The 17,011-nt window shown below is 38.8% G+C and overlaps 2 protein-coding genes across 2 annotated transcripts in view; one reads left to right on the forward strand and one right to left on the reverse strand.

Annotated features, from left to right (window-relative positions):
* Positions 1-2,650: 2,650 nt before the first annotated feature.
* Positions 2,651-7,035, reverse strand: ANKRD16 (ankyrin repeat domain 16). Its single transcript, XM_072401867.1, has 5 exons — positions 6,820-7,035; positions 4,755-4,797; positions 3,930-4,038; positions 3,413-3,574; positions 2,651-2,908 (listed from the first exon to the last, which is right to left on the reverse strand). The coding sequence occupies exons 1-5, from the start codon at positions 7,031-7,033 to the stop codon at positions 2,756-2,758; spliced, it is 681 nt and encodes a 226-aa protein (XP_072257968.1). The 5' UTR covers positions 7,034-7,035; the 3' UTR covers positions 2,651-2,755.
* Positions 7,036-7,355: 320 nt separating this feature from the next.
* The window catches only part of FBH1 (F-box DNA helicase 1), a 32,655-nt gene continuing 22,999 nt past the window's right edge, over positions 7,356-17,011 (forward strand). Inside the window, exons 1-7 of the mRNA XM_072399063.1 lie at positions 7,356-7,391; positions 9,781-9,835; positions 9,933-10,091; positions 10,719-11,279; positions 13,832-13,901; positions 14,048-14,183; positions 14,697-14,887. Coding sequence (XP_072255164.1) covers positions 7,356-7,391; positions 9,781-9,835; positions 9,933-10,091; positions 10,719-11,279; positions 13,832-13,901; positions 14,048-14,183; positions 14,697-14,887 — 1,208 coding nt within the window. The remainder of the gene's footprint in view (positions 7,392-9,780; positions 9,836-9,932; positions 10,092-10,718; positions 11,280-13,831; positions 13,902-14,047; positions 14,184-14,696; positions 14,888-17,011) is intronic.

A 17,011-nucleotide genomic window follows, 5' to 3' on the forward strand; every position in this document is an offset into this window, starting at 1 on the left:
CTCAACAGCACCCATTGGTTTCCGGATACGTCATCAAAGCCAAGTTCATTGGTTCTTGGGCTTGTTACAAGGAGGAGGTTTACTGTCACCTGATTATATAACAAGCTTTATTTAAATAAAAAAACAGTGTTCATAACAGGCTGAGGTGCTCAGTTTTAAATCATTATTGTTGTTATAAGTGCCTGTGCACATTAGCCAGGGAGTTTTAAAGCAATGGGGACCATGTTTGTCAGGAGTAAAAATGAAGTTGTCAGAACAAAATAGAAAGAAAATCTTCCAATGGGGTACTATGGGCCATTTCAGTGAGCTGCAGGGGTCTTTAAACCCCGATTCAAAAAAATCGGAGCTGCAGGGACCCTTTGTATGTGTGTGGCTGCCCATTTCATAAAAGCAACATGTCTGACCATGGCAGCTGTCTTCTGAAGATCTGCACCATGGACGCAGGCAAAGCCGTGTCCAGATTTTGTTGATGGCGGTGCAGTTTGCCTCTCCCGGGCACATAATAGCTGATTGCTGTGTGTCTGGGAGATGTCAGCTACAAAATTTTATACTATGATCCTGATTTATTAAAGTCCTCCAAGGCAAGAGCGTATGTACTTTCATTAGTGAACCTGGGTGATCCAGCAAACCTGGAAAAGATCTGGTTGCTAACAAATGACTTGAAATTAAATCCATTCAAAGTTTGCTGGATCACCCAGCTATCCTGGAGAGGATATTCTCACTTCCTGTTGGGTCTTTAAGACAGGAAATGAAGGTAGGTGGTCTACAATGGGAGACAGATGGAAATCATGAAAGATACATTTTAAAAACACCAACAAAAATTTTGAAACCAGGAAGAAATAATTTGAAGATATAATACATGCAGTGTAGTCAGTCACACAGTTTGTAGACCTGGAAGTGAAACTCTGCATGCTGTGCATCCAATATAATTACCAACATTAACATTATTAAGAGGAAGGCTAAGGTTGCTAAAAGAAAAATGTGATGCATCGCACCTACTGGGCTCATAGGGGCTTGGATGTGGCTGCACTGTGTATGGCTTGTAGCAGGGCACCTTCCATCTTTTGAATTGGTAGGATATTTTAAAAAATAGGCCGGGGGTTACACTGAGGAGATAGTGGGTATAAAAGAAGAACCGTCATTGGTAGCCGCGGGAGTAGAAATAGCCCCATTTTCGGTGTCAGTGTGATACAAACAAGTCCTCCAATTGGTCAGTCGAAGTTAAACATGGTATAATTGAAAGTAAAATTAAAGTGCTGCGTAATATATGTTAGCGCTACATCAATCCTGTTTATTGATAATAATAATATTAATAATATTAATAAATATGCTCCACCATTAGTGTCAGCGGTAGTAAAATGAGCCCCATTAATAATGACAATGGGAAGGAAAAATGGCTCATCATTGGCCTCTGATGGATTAAAAATAAACACCAATTTATTGGTGCCAATGGGATAAAGTCTCACTAAAGGTTTCAGGATAAAAAGGAAAACCATTGGTAAAGAAATTAACCCCCAACTCTTTAGTGTCAATAGGCGCAACATATTAAATCATTTACACATAAAATTTCCCTGGTAGCTGTCCTAGTAGCTGTCCTGGTAGCTGTCCTGTCCTGTGGCACAGGTATATACAGTATAGATGTCATCTATCACATGCATTAAAGCCTACCTAAACTCAGAAATTTCACATTACATAAAAGGGTAGCCAACCCTTTTATGTAAGGCAAAAATTGTGTGTGTTTAGGTTTTTTTTTTTAAGTGTAACACCTTTTTAAAAAAAAAAAAAAAAAAAAAAGGATGCAGCACCGCCCCCTAATGCCCGATTGCCTAGGCGGTCGAGAATGAATAGGAGCGTAAAGCCGCCCAAGATACCTATGTCACAGATCCTAGGAGGGTCTTGGGTGCTCCCTCTGTGCATGCCCGACCATCTGGGCATGCGCAGAAGAAGCCCTTTCACTAAAAGGGAAAGAAATTGCCAATCTCACGCATGTGAGATCGTCTCTAACACGATTTCCTTCAAATGGAAAGCTGGATGTGATGGATGTGACTCATTAGCCATTGTGATGTAAAATAGTCAGTTGTGCTGTAGCAGTGTAATACAGGTTGTCCCCGGGTTAAGGACATCGGACATACAGACACCTCCAAGATACGAACGGGCTTCCCAGAACGGAGGCTTGAAGGGGGGCAGGGGCAGTTTGCATGACTTACAGCAGAAATCTTTTGCTAAACACAGCTGAGGTTGTGGGTGATCTTAGGGGGGGAAGCTCTTTCTGCAACCTCTTTAAAGAGTAACTCTTTAATGACCAGGATAAACTCTGCAGTTGATTCGCATATCAAAGCACAGCTTGGTCCAGAAGTTAATGAATGTCTAGGCTGTTTGTGATTAGCTCACAGTCAGGATTGTATACAGTGACTGACACCACCCTGCCTGATAATATGCTGAGACAAACATCTGTCCTAATTGCATTTATTAGAATAATGTACCTGTTCCAACATACAAATTCAACTTAAGAACAAACCTACAGTCCCTATCTCATATGTAACCCAGGGACTACCTGTATGTGCAAAATCTGATTTGTACGTTGCTTAAATCATGGAGTTCTCTCTCTTTTCCTCTTTTGGGGAGTTGTATAGTTAAATAATACTCCATCTTTGCATATAAATCACACACTTGTAATCATATAAATAATTTAAAATAATATAATACATAATATATATGGATAGGTTTGTAAATACATATAATTATATAAATCATTTCAGACAACTCTGCATAAAGCAGCCCTGCCAAGCGTAAATGTATTTGAAGTTAGAGGGCTGATATGATTCTTACCCGATCTTCCTTTGGAATCTAGGCTGTTCATGTCAGCACCAAGGGATAGCAGTGTTGATAGACAGCTAACATGCCCTTCCTAAAAACACAGAATCAGTTTGTGAAACATCCATAACCAACATACTATAGATGGCAGAAAAGTCTTACATTAAAATGATAATATTATCACTGTTGGGCCCTTTAACAAACTAAACTTTATTATTATTATTATTCTTATTATTAAAAATATTAATAAACAGTATTTATAAAGTGCCAACATATTACGCATCGCTGTACATTAAATACGGGTTGCAAATGATAGACAGATACAGACAGTGACACAGGAGTAGGAGAGGACCCTGTCCTGACAGAATAAATCTAAGAGGTGGGGAAGCAGCATACAATAGTAGGAGGATACTGAATGGTGGGTGTAGTGAGGCTTTAAGAGACAGAAGAAGACAGGTAGGCAAAACAACACACATATATATATTATTTAGTCATTGATCCTGTGTTTCACTAAATGACTGGGAACTAAGCCTTTGATTTTTGGTACTGCTCAAATCTTAGTTTTGCCCTGATAAAGGCAGCAGATTTTGCACCTGACCTTAGCAGCATAGTGTAGTGGGCTGAGCTGGATTGATGTTGCTCTTTCATTTACATTCACACCAAGATCGGACACCAGGTACTGGATAGATTGGTCTTGTCCTGTAACGGCAGCGAGATGCAATGCCTGGGCTCCCATCTTATCCACAGCTGTGAAGCAGACCTGACAATAGGAAGCAATGGCAACACTATAACATTTCTGATAATTGTTCTGTGTAGCTTTTACATAAATATTTGGATCAATAAAGTCCATATTTTTGCACATTTACAAAATGTACTTGTAACCTTTTAGATTTTTAAGCTTTTTTTGCTTTCTACAAATAATAAAAGTATACTCCCTTTCCGGAAACTAAGAGATAGTGAATTACTTACCAGGGATAATTTAGGTGCCCCTCAAGGATGTGAACCCCATGTTATCTACTGTATGTACAAACTCATAAGTCTTTTAGCATCAAAGTGAGGTTAAAAAAAGTTGGTGACAGGGTCTCTTTAAGGGTAATGTTGTCTAATGGTGTTACCTTCTTTTTTTCCAAGAGGAGTCGAGCAATTGCTAGATGGCCATTCTGGACAGCATCCATAAAAGGTGTCACTCCACAACTGTCTTTGCTATCTGGGTTATAACTGCACCTAAAACAGAATAACACCAATATTTCAGAAAAAAAATGCACCAAGGTAAAGTTTATACTTATATAAAAAGTCTCCCCTCCATTCCCCTTACATGACAAGTATCAAGCCCCTACCACCATCACCTACCTCCCCCTGACAGAAGGCTTCTTGCAGTGTTTACATCCTCCATTCTTAAAACATCACCCTTTTGGTAACATAGGTACATGAGTGTCCATGGGAAGTCACAGCAAAGACACCGGCAGCACCAAGATTTATGCATAAATCTTACATCATGAACACCACAGGAGACAGCCGCTGTCAGAAAGAGGTAACTGGGCATCAAGGTTGGGACAGGGTTAGTTCAGAGTAAATATGGGGAGTACGGAATAGGTTCTGGGGCCTTTTTAAAACTTGTATAATGTTTTTTTTGCTGGCATAAATATTACATGTAAAAGTCATTTTCAAGGGGGCTATACAGATAACAAATGTGTAAGACTTGCTTTGTAAAATGACAGCAATAGATGTAATCTGTTAAATGTCACATCTCTAGTCTATGACTGTCACTTGAAATATGTCCCCAGTCTGCATGAACCCTGCAAGAAGAATATCTGAAGCCTCTGATTATCACCTATGGCATGATTAAAAAAAGCTAGAAATAACTCAAACAATTAAACAGATATGATTCTTAAAAAGCAGTTTTAAATGATTCAAAATATATTAACCATATATGACAATACCTTTCAAGAAGGATCTTCACAACATCAAAACAGCCATGCATTGCTGAATTCAAAAGGGAGAAGAGTATTAAAACGTTTTTATAATATAAGTTGTGAGTGTAAAATGGCTTTGGATAACAAAGTAGAAGTAGGAGTACCTCGACACATAAAAATAATACCGATGCCATATATAAGTATTATGGGTTTTACAGAACTAACAATTCAAAGGACATGTCCCCAAGAATGAGAATATAAGAAGAATATGCAAATTCAAAAGATAACGGGACTTTAAATGGCCAACAAGTGAATGACAAATACTAATGCATAAAACCAAATGCACACTTAAAGGTTATTTAGGATATAAAATAAAGAGTGCGTAGTCCTCATGGAATCCACTACAGGAAGATGAGCGCCCGCTCGGAGACGTATGCCGGAACGATGCAGGACCCAATGGAAGACACCTCTGAACTGATCGACTGCGCTGCAGGTTTAAAGGTAAGTGGATTTTGTTTTCGGCGTTTTCAGTTTACTTTCTCTTTAAGGGTCCCCCCATTAACTTTTTGTTACTATTGCTGCTCTATGGTGTTGGCTAACTGGCTTGTCTTTTATTGCCCTTCATGTATTTGTCTAGCTGACCTTGCTCTATGAATTCCACCACTTTTTAGAATCCTAGCCACAAACACTGGTACCAATCATTGTTTAATACCATGATAATTTGGATTCAGTGTTAAATAGGCCAGTTTCACACACTCATTTGAAAGTTGTTTTTAACACCCTTCTTTAAATCTTTTTGAGGAAACCTAAGTGCAAGCTGCCACTGGCTAGTCCATCATGTTGGTATTTGAGGTGTAGGGTTCTTCTATAATCCACAACTATTTTTCCAATGTTTTCATATTCCAAATGCCACATCAGTTTCAGGATATAGAGCCCAAAATGATTGCCAACATACCAGCTAATTTTCACATTTATCCAGATATTGGTATAGCTAACAGTTATATGTACATACTGTAATACATGTAACCTTGATTTGTTTGGTATTGTTGAATTTGCTTTACCTTTAAAACCATCGCTCATCCACATGTAATGCTTTAACATTACCAAACAAGTCCAGTTGTGAGTGACCAGCTACTACTAGTCATATCATGATGTGGAGAAATGTAAACATTTACAGAAACATTACATCTGAATAAATAATTTTATTACAAACATACACTAAATCTCTGAAAGAATCATTAAAAGAAATAAGGCAACCATTTATGGCTTCATCTATAGCTTTCCATAATTATTTTTCAGGATCACCAACCAAAGATCCTAATAAAAGTTTTAGAAGAAGAGATGTGCAATTTAAAGAGGAACTAAACTCAAAAAGGAAAAAAAAAAATTCACCTACCCTAAATCCAGCAGGGCGGTCCGATCCCTCCAGGGGGTGTCTGGCATTTGGTCCTGTGCTCCGGGTGCTGCCATCTTCTGCTCTTCTTCCTATGTCACCCGACCCAGGAGCATGATTGGGTGACGTAGGATGAGAAAAAAAAATTTGCCGATCTTCCTGCGCATGCATGAGATCGGCAAATTTTTCTCTTTGGCCAAAAAGGCTCCTTCTGATGCCCAGAAGGAGCACCCAAGAGTGCTCTGCACTCTTGGGGGCTTTGCACTCCCATTCATTCTAAACTGCCTTGGTGATTGAGAATTAGGGAGCGGTGCTGCACCCTTTAAAAAAAAAAAAAAGGGTGTTGCACTTAAAAAAAAAAACAAAGAACAGAATTTTTACCTTAGGGTTGTCTACCCTTTTATGTAAAGTGAAAATTCTGAGTTTAGGTACGCTTTAATGGCCCCCAAACCTTTTTTATACCACGGTCCTGTGGTGAAGACTGTAGCTGAAAAAAGGATAGCAGTGGTCCAGCTCCAGCCCATGGCCTGACCCCGATCTGCGGCTTGGTGGTTGGGGGCCCCTGGAGTAACTAACATGGATTACAACAATGGAGAGACTGACAAACAAAAGGATTTGGGTGCATTTACAGCTCAGTGCGATTCAGGTCTTGCATTGAAAAACACATGGTAACGGGAAATAGAACACTGGGGTCAGTACCTGCAGTGTGCAGTGGTGTCCTCTTTATCTTGCTCTCAGTGTCCCATATATCAGGAAAGACATCAAGCAGATAATTTATAATTTTTGGGTCTCCCTCTCGTGATGCAATGTGAAAACAGTTCCAGCCATCCTTGTTTTTCAGCATGGGGTTGGCTTTATGTTCAATCAGATCTTTAATAACATCCAGATTTTTCCTGGTACAAGCCATCATCATAGGCGTCCTAAATATAAGATATTGTATAGGTAAGATGAAGCTCATCAAAACAAAACCGAACAAAACAAAACAAAATTGCTATTTTGTAACTGCTGGAGAAATTCACCCTAATTGACAAGGTGACTGGTTATAGAACAAAAATAGTGGTGAATCCAAACTTTTACACTTGTCACTGTGCAATACCACTTGTGTTGCAGGACTGTCTGAAAAGAAAGTTCCCCTTACATCCTTTTTATCAGAAAGTGAAGGGAAATCTCCCAGAGTCTGAATAGAGAATAAAAAAAATTATATTTATAAAATGATTTTCACTTCCCCTCCAACAATGAGGAAGGAACTTTTAGACAGAATTAGGCTCTGGGTATGTATTATGTGGATTGCCATATGCACAGCATTCCAGCTCCATGCACTTCTACCCAATATTAATTGGGGCAATTGTCTAGTTTGCCAGCCCTGTCCTCGTCTGTGCCAACATCTTCTGTGCAAGGATCTTCAGCCGCCTGATTGGCCAGGCAAAAGTAATGTAAATCTTACACATGTGCATAGAATTCATTCATCTGGGCACCCAGCAGATGCAGGAATTGTACATGTCGGCGCACATGTGCAGCTCAGTGTAGTTTAAAAAGTTAGCAAATGGAAATCTTTATTTTTGCAATAGTTTGTCAATGTTTTTTATAACTTAAGTAGATATAAAACTAATCACAACATAGAACAGGCCAAATTATTCAAGCAATTGTAAATTATAGGTGTTAACTTTGGAACTAAACTTTTCAATCTGAAAACCCTATTGTATAGCTGCACATTTACCCACACAGCCCGGTCCTCTCAGCATGTTTGTCTAATGTTAACAGATTGAGGTCATACAATCGCGACGTACATACTCATGTAGACGCATGGTTTCCACTGTGATGAAGAATGGGGGTAGATGTAGCCTGGCATTGATTATTTTACTTTTGCATGTCACATGGTCACATATAATTGCCCCTCCCACTGGCTTAATTCTGAGAGGAAATAGCGGTAGTACAGTGTGCAGTCACATTTGGCCAATGGAATAGATATTCTGTTCACCTCTTTATTTCTGTGCTTCATTGGACTTTATTGATACCAACTCAATCTAATATAAATTTATAAAAAGAGCGCTAACTGTGCTAAAGAATTCAATACAATGGTCAACCAATGCTGACTTTTTTCCATCCTTTCCACAAATCAAATACGATTGTAGATTTTGTCTGGTTGCTGAATTTGCATGGACTGATAGATTGTCATTGCCCCAGTCAGTTGGGTTTTTTAGGAAACTGACAGAAGGGTGACACGCTAGTTTTTACCTAGGAGAGCAGCAATAAGCACTTTACATTTCCCTGCTCCTCTGTGTGACCTGTAGGGAGCGCTGTGCTGTGGTCACAGCTCTAACATTCTCACCTATACCCAATATTCCTGCACTGGAAGGAAGAATGCTGAGAGCCCATCCACTACGAAATGACAAATAGTGATCGGGACAATATTGGCCTTTTTTAAAAACCTAACCACTCAATTAAAAACTAAAAAATGAATAACTTTCAGGGAACCTAACCTAAAATTTTAGCTTTTGTTTGCTTCATTCATGTGTCCATATTTAGGAGATTCATCCTCACTTCCTGCTGTGCACAAGGGGTATAATAGAGACACACAGCACTAAAACTTTAAAAAGAAACTTTGGGCTTAAGGGCGTTAGGTTTAATGAATGTGTGATCAGTGTTTGTGATGCTGCTGTCACACTTGTGTTTTGTATATATACGAAACATACAATAAAGCACATGTATTATTACTCAGTACTGCAATTGGAGCGCCAGTGTTCAGCCCACAATTTTTTTAAGCTGGGTGGGAAGAAATTCTAGTGGCAGCCTCAGTATTGTGACCCAATTCTTCAATAACCCCCCTCCCCCCGTAAACAGCCGGGTGGTCACTGAAAAGTGCCAGGTGATGCGCCCAGCTAAAAGAAGCCAGGGGGGAATACTGAGCACCATTACCTTTATTACACCTGGCACTGTGCAATGTGTTGAGCTATAAGTTCATTAGTTGGAAATTGCTGCACTGCAGTGTACAATCACATGGCATACATTGTGCTGCCTGTAGGTCATCCAAATAAAATATAGAACATTTGGAAAACACAGCCAGTTTATATACTTTTTTTTTTTTTTTTTTGAACGTGTGGTTCATTTCAATGCCCACAAGTCCTCTGCTATAAATGGATTATTAAGGAAGGATCCTTGCATATATTTGTAGTGTGCATGAGGCCAGGGTTGCAGGGTCCCTCCAGGAGCATGTGGGTACTTCTTAGGAATGTTGGATTATATTGGATTTTTAGTGCAGAGTAGTTGCAGTGTTCCATGGTATGGTTTTATCATTTTATTTTAGAGTTAAATCGCTTAATTGCATTTTGTTTAGTTGTTAAACACTTTCTAGGTGATCCAGCAAACCTGGAATGGATCTGGTCCAGAATTGAAAACATTTGCTAACAAATAGCAAATGACTTTTAAGAAAACCATTCCAGGTTTGCTGGATCACGCAGCTTCACTGAAGAAAGTGTATCCTCTCCAGCGTTGGAGATCTTTAATAAATCAGGCCCAAAGAATGAACCATTTGTTCACATTGCTACCCTTATTGTGCCTGCTGTTCATTTGTAAGCATACAATAAAATAATCCTCCAATGCTAGTAAACCTGTAACGTTGGAAGCAAGTTTTACAAAAACGTTCCTCAATTTCCCTCTTAGGTTTCTGCTGGAATAGTCCAGGAGAACCTAAAACTGAAAAACATTCACTGTATATGTAAGTAAAGGCTACAAATAAGTGTCAGAAATGCAGGAAAGATGTTGTATTGACATTTGGTTTCAAATATTTTCTATTTCTTTTATTCATTAAATAGTGAAAAGGAGGAAGCATCTCACAGAGTGGGACTGTCAGAGACTGGCACAGAGCAGAGAGGGGTCTTGTTCTCTAACCCAACCATTTCATCAATGGAGTTCCAGAAACGATGTTAACAAAGGTCTATATCCTCGTAGCAGGAACAAGACATGGCCCAGAGGTAGAACTTATTACTAACAGTACATCATAAGTGGGCTTCATTTGATTGATTAATGCAAGCTGTAATTTTCCTTTAATTATCACCAAAGTGTATTAGTAATCCTTTGCAAAAAATGAAAAAGCACTAAGAGAATGCAAAACTACCTAAATAGTGAGAGATGGACATTAATACATAATCTGACCCCAGTTTAAATGTGAAAGCGTGTTAAGATGTCTGGTTATGAAAGATTAAAGTGGTAGGGAGATTTAGAGTGGAAGTACAGGTATTCCCCGGGTTACATACGAGATAGGGACTGTAGGTTTGTTCTTAAGTGCTGATAGCTAATGATTTTTAAGAAATACATTCCAGGTTTGTTGATTACCCAGGTTGTGTTCCTAATTAGATAGGACATATAAACTTAGGTTAGGTGTTACTGAATGTATTACAAAGTCCACTTAAAGGGTTGCTACAAGTCACTTCATGCTAAGATAACTGCATTTGCTGGTTGCATTGTACACTCACTTGTCACACATGCTGATGATTTACATAGAAAAAATCTCTATAAAGTGATGTTTACTGTTGAAACTAATTTTGTGCCATTGATTACTTTTTTTGAAATGTGGATTTGTATTTCCTGTTTAAAAATAGGTACCGTAAGAGCTGTTTGTGTGAATAGGTCAAGTGACTATAAAATCATGGATCTTGCAAATTCCAGCTCTAATAGTGACCACGGAGCTGCTATGGAGGAAGATGCTGCATTGTCCTCTGGTCAAATAGATGAGAATATCGACATAGATGATATGGCCGACTCTCCTACTAAACCCACTTCAAATCGGAAACGGCCTTTTTCATCTTTGGAAAGTTGTAGCAAAGACATAATCATAGATCCACCAAGTGAAGATTCTGTGTGCTGTGGCAATTTCTTTGAAGAAAAAGACGATGATGAAATGGTTCATCTGCTGGATTCACTTCCTGATCAGCACTATGGACTACTCGGAGTATCTGGAGAGAACAAACAATCATTTGACCTTTTAAGCCAGTTCCCTACTGAACTCTTGCAGCATATATTTGGTTTTCTTCCATTTGAGGACCTTTACCATAATGTGAGCTTGGTGTGTAAGGAATGGAAGGCTCTAGTTGAAGACGTACTGGTTTGTATCATTTTTGTTCCATTATTTGTAATTTCTTTTTTCAAAAAGCAGAATGACAGCTAATCCCACTAGGCCATTTAAAACAGAATTCATACAATGCAAAATGCTCTTTTAGATCTAAAATGATTAAAAAATACCAGAAAACCTTAGCATTCTCTGTATCAGCATGTAAGGGTCAGAAATGGGTAAAGGTAATGAAATTTTACACAAATTTTGCACAAATATATTGCTAATTTTAGTGCATTTTTATCAAATGATATATCTATATACACTTATATCCTTAAACTATTCATATTGATAAAAAAAAAGGGTTATAATATGCTGCAAGAAAACAAAACACTTTTTATATTCACAATGTTTCCTGTGGATCAATAGTGACTAATAAGTGGTTTTCAAATCTAAATAGAAATTGGTTATGAACTTGTGACACTTCTATTATAAAAAAGTGGTTGACAAAAATACAAAAATACATGATTCTCTTTTACTCAGTAGGTGCTTTGTGCAAATCTGGTATTGTTGATGGAGTTATTTAGGTACCTCAGTAGTCTCTGAATTTTGACATTAACATACAATTGCATTGTGTGTATGTTAAATCAGTGTGCCTAGTTACTTATATTTGGCTGCTGGGCTTTTGCTATTCATTTAACCAGGGGTCCTGCAGCCCATTATAGTAATGGATCAATAAAAAGCTATTGGTCCATTAGTATAATGAGCAGCCTTGCTATCCATTAAGAAATGTGTGTCAGGCTGGCTATAAAACATTAGCAATTCTGTAAATCATGCTATCTTTTTATTCTATTTTTGTTTCTGTTAACTTCCTGGCTGGAAAATTAACTTTTGTCTTATCTTCTAATACAGTGAAGGAAAGAAGTATTTGATCCCCTGCTGATTTTGTACGTTTGCCCTCTGACAAAGAAATGACCAATCTATAATTCTAATGGTAAGTTTATTATTGTAGCTGTGAGAGACAGAATAACAACAAAAGAACCCTCAAAAACCCAGTGCTCAAAAGTCAGAGCTTGATGTGCATTGTAATGAGTGAAATAAGTATTTGATCTCCTATCAACCAGCAAGATTTCAGGCTCCCAGGTGTTTTCACTGTATGCAGGTAACAAGCTGAGATTAGGAGCACCCTCTGTTAGGGAGTGCTCCTAATCCAAGCTACTTACAGTACCTGTATAAAAGACACATGACCACAACCAAAACCAAACAATAAGATTCCAAACTAGCCACAATGGCCAAGACCAAAGAGCTGTATAAGTATGTCAGGGACAAGATTGTAGACCTACACAAGTCTGGACTGGGCTACAAAGACTATCGCCAAGCAGCTTGGTGGGAAGGTGAAAACAGTTTGCGCAATAATTTGCAAATGGAAGAAACACAAAATAACTGTCAATCTCCCTCAGTCTGGGACTCCATGCAAGTTCTCCCCTCGTGGAGTTGCAATGATCATGAAAATGGTGACAAAGCAGCCCAGAACTACAGGGGGGGGGAGCTTTTCAATGATCTCAGGCAGCTGGGAAACAATTGGTAACACACTGCGCCGTGAAGGGCTGAAATCTTGCAGAGCCCGCAAGGTCTCCCTGCTTAAGACAGCACATGTACAGGCCTGTCTACAGTTTGCCATTGAACATTTGAATGATCCAGAGGAGAACTGGGTGGAAGTGTTGTGGTCAGTTGAGACCAAAATTGAGCTCTTCGGCATCAACTCAACTCGCTGTGTTTGGGGTCATAGGCAGCATTCCCTAAAACACCATCCCCACCGTCAAATATGGAGGTGGACACATTATGCTTTGGGGGTGTTTTTCTGCAAAGGGAACAGGACACATTCACCACATCAAAGAGACAATGGACAGGGCCATGTATCATCAATTCTTGAGTGACTACCTCCTTCCCTCAGCCAGGGCATTGTAAATGGGTTGTGGATGGGTATTCCAGCATGACAATGACCAAAAACACACCGCCAAGGCAACAAAGGAGTGGCTCAAGAAGAAGCACATGAAGGTCCTGGAGTGGCCTAGCCAGTCTCCATACTGGTTGATAGGGGATCAAATACTTATTTCACTCTTTACAATCCAATTCAAGCTGTGACTTTTGAGCACTGGGTTTTTAAGGGTTCTTTTGTTGTTATTCTGTCTCTCACACCTTACAATAAACCTACCATTACAATTATAGACTCATCATTTCTTTGTAAGAGGGCAAACGTACAAAATCAGCAAGGATCAAATACTTATTCCCTCACTGTAGTTCATACCTCAATAATGTAATATGTATAACCATCTTCTAAATCACAAACAAAATCTAGCAATTACTTTATAAGTGCAATTTATAAGATGGATTGACATTGACATGATTGAAGATTCTCAGAACTTTGATGTGGGCATAATTTATTAAAGTTAATCTTCTTTTACAGAGTTCACCCCAGCCCCATTTAGCCGGTGGCACCACCTGGCACTTTTTGGTGACCACCCATCTGTTTTTGGGTGGTTACCGAAGAGTTGGGTCACAATACAGGGGCTGCCACCTGCCTACAATTTCTTAACACCCGTCTAAAAATTATTCTGGCTTGAACACTGCTTTACCTATCGCACCTACCTAATTTTATTACAGGTCCGGGGGATACGTTCTTCCTCCTCGATCTCCAGCCAGCGAATGAAGCGATGATATCCGGGGTTTCCCGGTGACGGCGGGCGTATCGGGGTTAAATTCAAATAATTTTGTATTGGATTTAATCCAAAATAGCTGTATATAAAGAAAATTGTAATTATTTGTCTTGCTGTTATGAATGAGCTTCTGTTCAGTCTTTACTAATACTGTATCTTTTAGGTGTTTTGCATCCGTGGTGCATGTCCGTCAGACAGACTTCAAGAAAATCTTGGATAGTTTAAAGTTCCATCATTTGTATCAAATGTCTGAAAGATCTGCTGCTTCTAGATGTCCTGATCTAAGGGATGACACAGGGGTATGTATATGTGACATTTGTTGAAAACCAGACACCATCATAAAATCTGCTTGGTTACTCCCCATATCACCATCTTAATTGACTGGACAATGATTCAGCTTGTGGGACTGGGGGCATTAATTCAGTCAAGGAAAGATAATGAGGTTGATTTGCTAAATGTGTTTAGGCTATTTACTTTGCTGAGTGAATGTGGTAAAAATTCACTGTCGGACAGTGCAAAGCTTAGTGCTGTGAATAGAACAGTAGCCAGGTACACTAACATCTGAGCATAGGCAGGCTTTGCTTCCTCGGTGGCCAAAGAGGATTGCTGTGGCTTAGGAAGTCAGGTGTGGAGTTTGTTTCAGAGATGCAGCAGTGACAGGCTCCTGGACCTGACCAGAGCCATATGCAGGCTCCTGGACCTGAGCAGAGCCATATGCAGGCTCCTGGACCTGAGCAGAGCCATATGCAGGCTCATGTATTTTAGCTCTTGCCATTAGTTGCAAAACTTGCTAAACACTTCTATTTTTGCAGACGATAAATGCATGGGCAGTGGTGGCAGTGCTTGTACTTCTAACAAGAAATGTCCCTGACATACAGAAGCTCATAATATGTTTGCAACGCCCTAGCTCTCCACTTAAGCTGATTGAAGTCATGGAGGCCTTATACTGCCTAGCACTACTTGTGTACGCAATGAGAGAGGAGAAGATTCTAATAACTAACAGGTGGGCATGAGGATGGCAATGGTGTGAAGCGGGTTTTTTGTTAAAAGATGTGAAGTGCAATAACGTATACGTGCATCATGTATGTATCACTTTTAAATATATTGTAAAACACGGTGGAAATCATAGCATTAACATCCCACAAAATTATTAAGTATTACATGACTAGCTGTCAGTTCATAGTGAAAACATAATTTCAGCTGCATGGTCATTTCATACGGTTTTAATTCCTGCCAGCTAGTGACCACTTTTCATCCACTCATACATACCACATGAAACACTCCTTTCCTATTTTATAGAAATTGACTAATCTAATACTTGCTTATGATTCATCATGATGAAGACATAATAAAGCATAAAACGTTTTTGCAATATCCATTGATGCGATAATAGAAACAGAACATGGAAACACATGGACCTAAAACATATTTCACCAGGGAATGTTTCAGTGAATTTCTTAGATTCCAAAGTGTAATGTAAGTTGATTCTAACAAATACTTGTATAAAAGACTTTAATAATTCAACCGGTGGTCAGCTATGCTTGGAAAACCACAGTCAGATAAAGCCAATGGTAGTTATAAACCACAATGGAAAAATAACAAATTAGATTATATTTTGTTTAAACATCTAAATGACAGTTAGTTTGATGTCTCTGCCCAGTGCTGCACATGCTCAAACTGCTCCTAACTGCTATGAGCAATATTAAGATAAACGGTCTGTGAAGGTTTCAGTTGTCATGGGAGTGCCAGTAAATTAAACACAGCTAGACTGGCTGACTTTCCTTAAGATGTATTCAGATTATCTGTCGGCAAGGATTATCAAGGATTTAAACTCTATTGGGTATTGCCAGTTGTTAACAGGCATGCTTTTGCATTGGTTTAGAAAACATTTTGCTAGGGCAGATTTAGACTTGCCTTGGAATTGAGTGATCCCACAAGGCTCCCAAGGATTGGCATCTTGCTTGGTCATTGATACAGCAGCACTGGCTTCCTAATAAGTGTCTGCATTTTTGACAGCTGGTGGCAGGGAAAAGTAGTTACTGCTCACTGCTGCTTCTATTCATTTTCAATAGGGCTGCTAGGGAATGAAGCTGCTTGTTGCATCTCCTCCAAGGCAGAGGTTCACTGGCATGAGAATGAGGTAACTGCACCAGAATCTCAAGGCCAGTCAGAACATAAACTTAGTGTTATTGTGAGCTTTTTAAAAGTGGTTGAAAAGCATTTTTGCAGCATTTTGGATGTCTAGGGATAGCCATTAAATATTTGCAAAAACCTTGAATATATTATTGTTACCAAAATTGTTTGGAGGGGTGGTAATCAGTAGGAGTATCTGGTTCTACAGTATCTAGAGACGTCCCCAAAAAAAATGAAAGCATGTAGTTTATGTGTGATTCAAGTTTAAATTATGTTGAAAATATGTTGGTTCAATAGCCTCTGTCATTATCAATCTATCCAATAGGTGGTGCTGTTTGTTTCTATTTACAATGAATACAGAGTATTATAAACCTGTCAATTACATATAAACAGATTGTATTCTATTCATGGCTCACAACTTATTACAATGTGTTAGGATTTCTATATCTTTTTTTTTTTCTTTTTTTTTTAAATTGTTAGATAGAAAAGAAATGAATACTTAAGTTGGAGTTAATTAGGGGATGATGGGGGGAAACTAAACATTAACAAGGGGTTGACAAGTTTTATTTATTATATTTTTATTTATTAAATTCTTATATTTTAATATTAGACAGTAATAGTGTTTCAGTCATCTACAAAATAATATGGAGTGAATACAAGTGACTGTCTCTCAATCTCAACAGGTGCAGCTGTAGAAGCTGGTCTATTTATACAGCAATGCTCACTTTGGCCAGGAAAGTCGCTCCTGGCAAAGGCTTCAATTGCATGTATAAACTTCCATATTCACATGCTCTAATGAAGTCTCAGACACCGATAATACACTGTAGTGAAAATTGCTAGAGTTAATAAACTGCCACACTAAGTGCTTAGTTTTGGCACCCAGGATCTGTTTGTCATAATATATAAAGTATGCAGAGCATATTCACACATTATGACAGATTTACTTGCCAAAAAGAGCCACTTTAGCACTTGAGTGTCTGTGCTCTCCTCAGTC

The sequence above is a fragment of the Pyxicephalus adspersus genome, chromosome 2 (genome assembly GCF_032062135.1).
Source record: "Pyxicephalus adspersus chromosome 2, UCB_Pads_2.0, whole genome shotgun sequence".
NCBI classification, from domain to species: domain Eukaryota; kingdom Metazoa; phylum Chordata; class Amphibia; order Anura; family Pyxicephalidae; genus Pyxicephalus; species Pyxicephalus adspersus.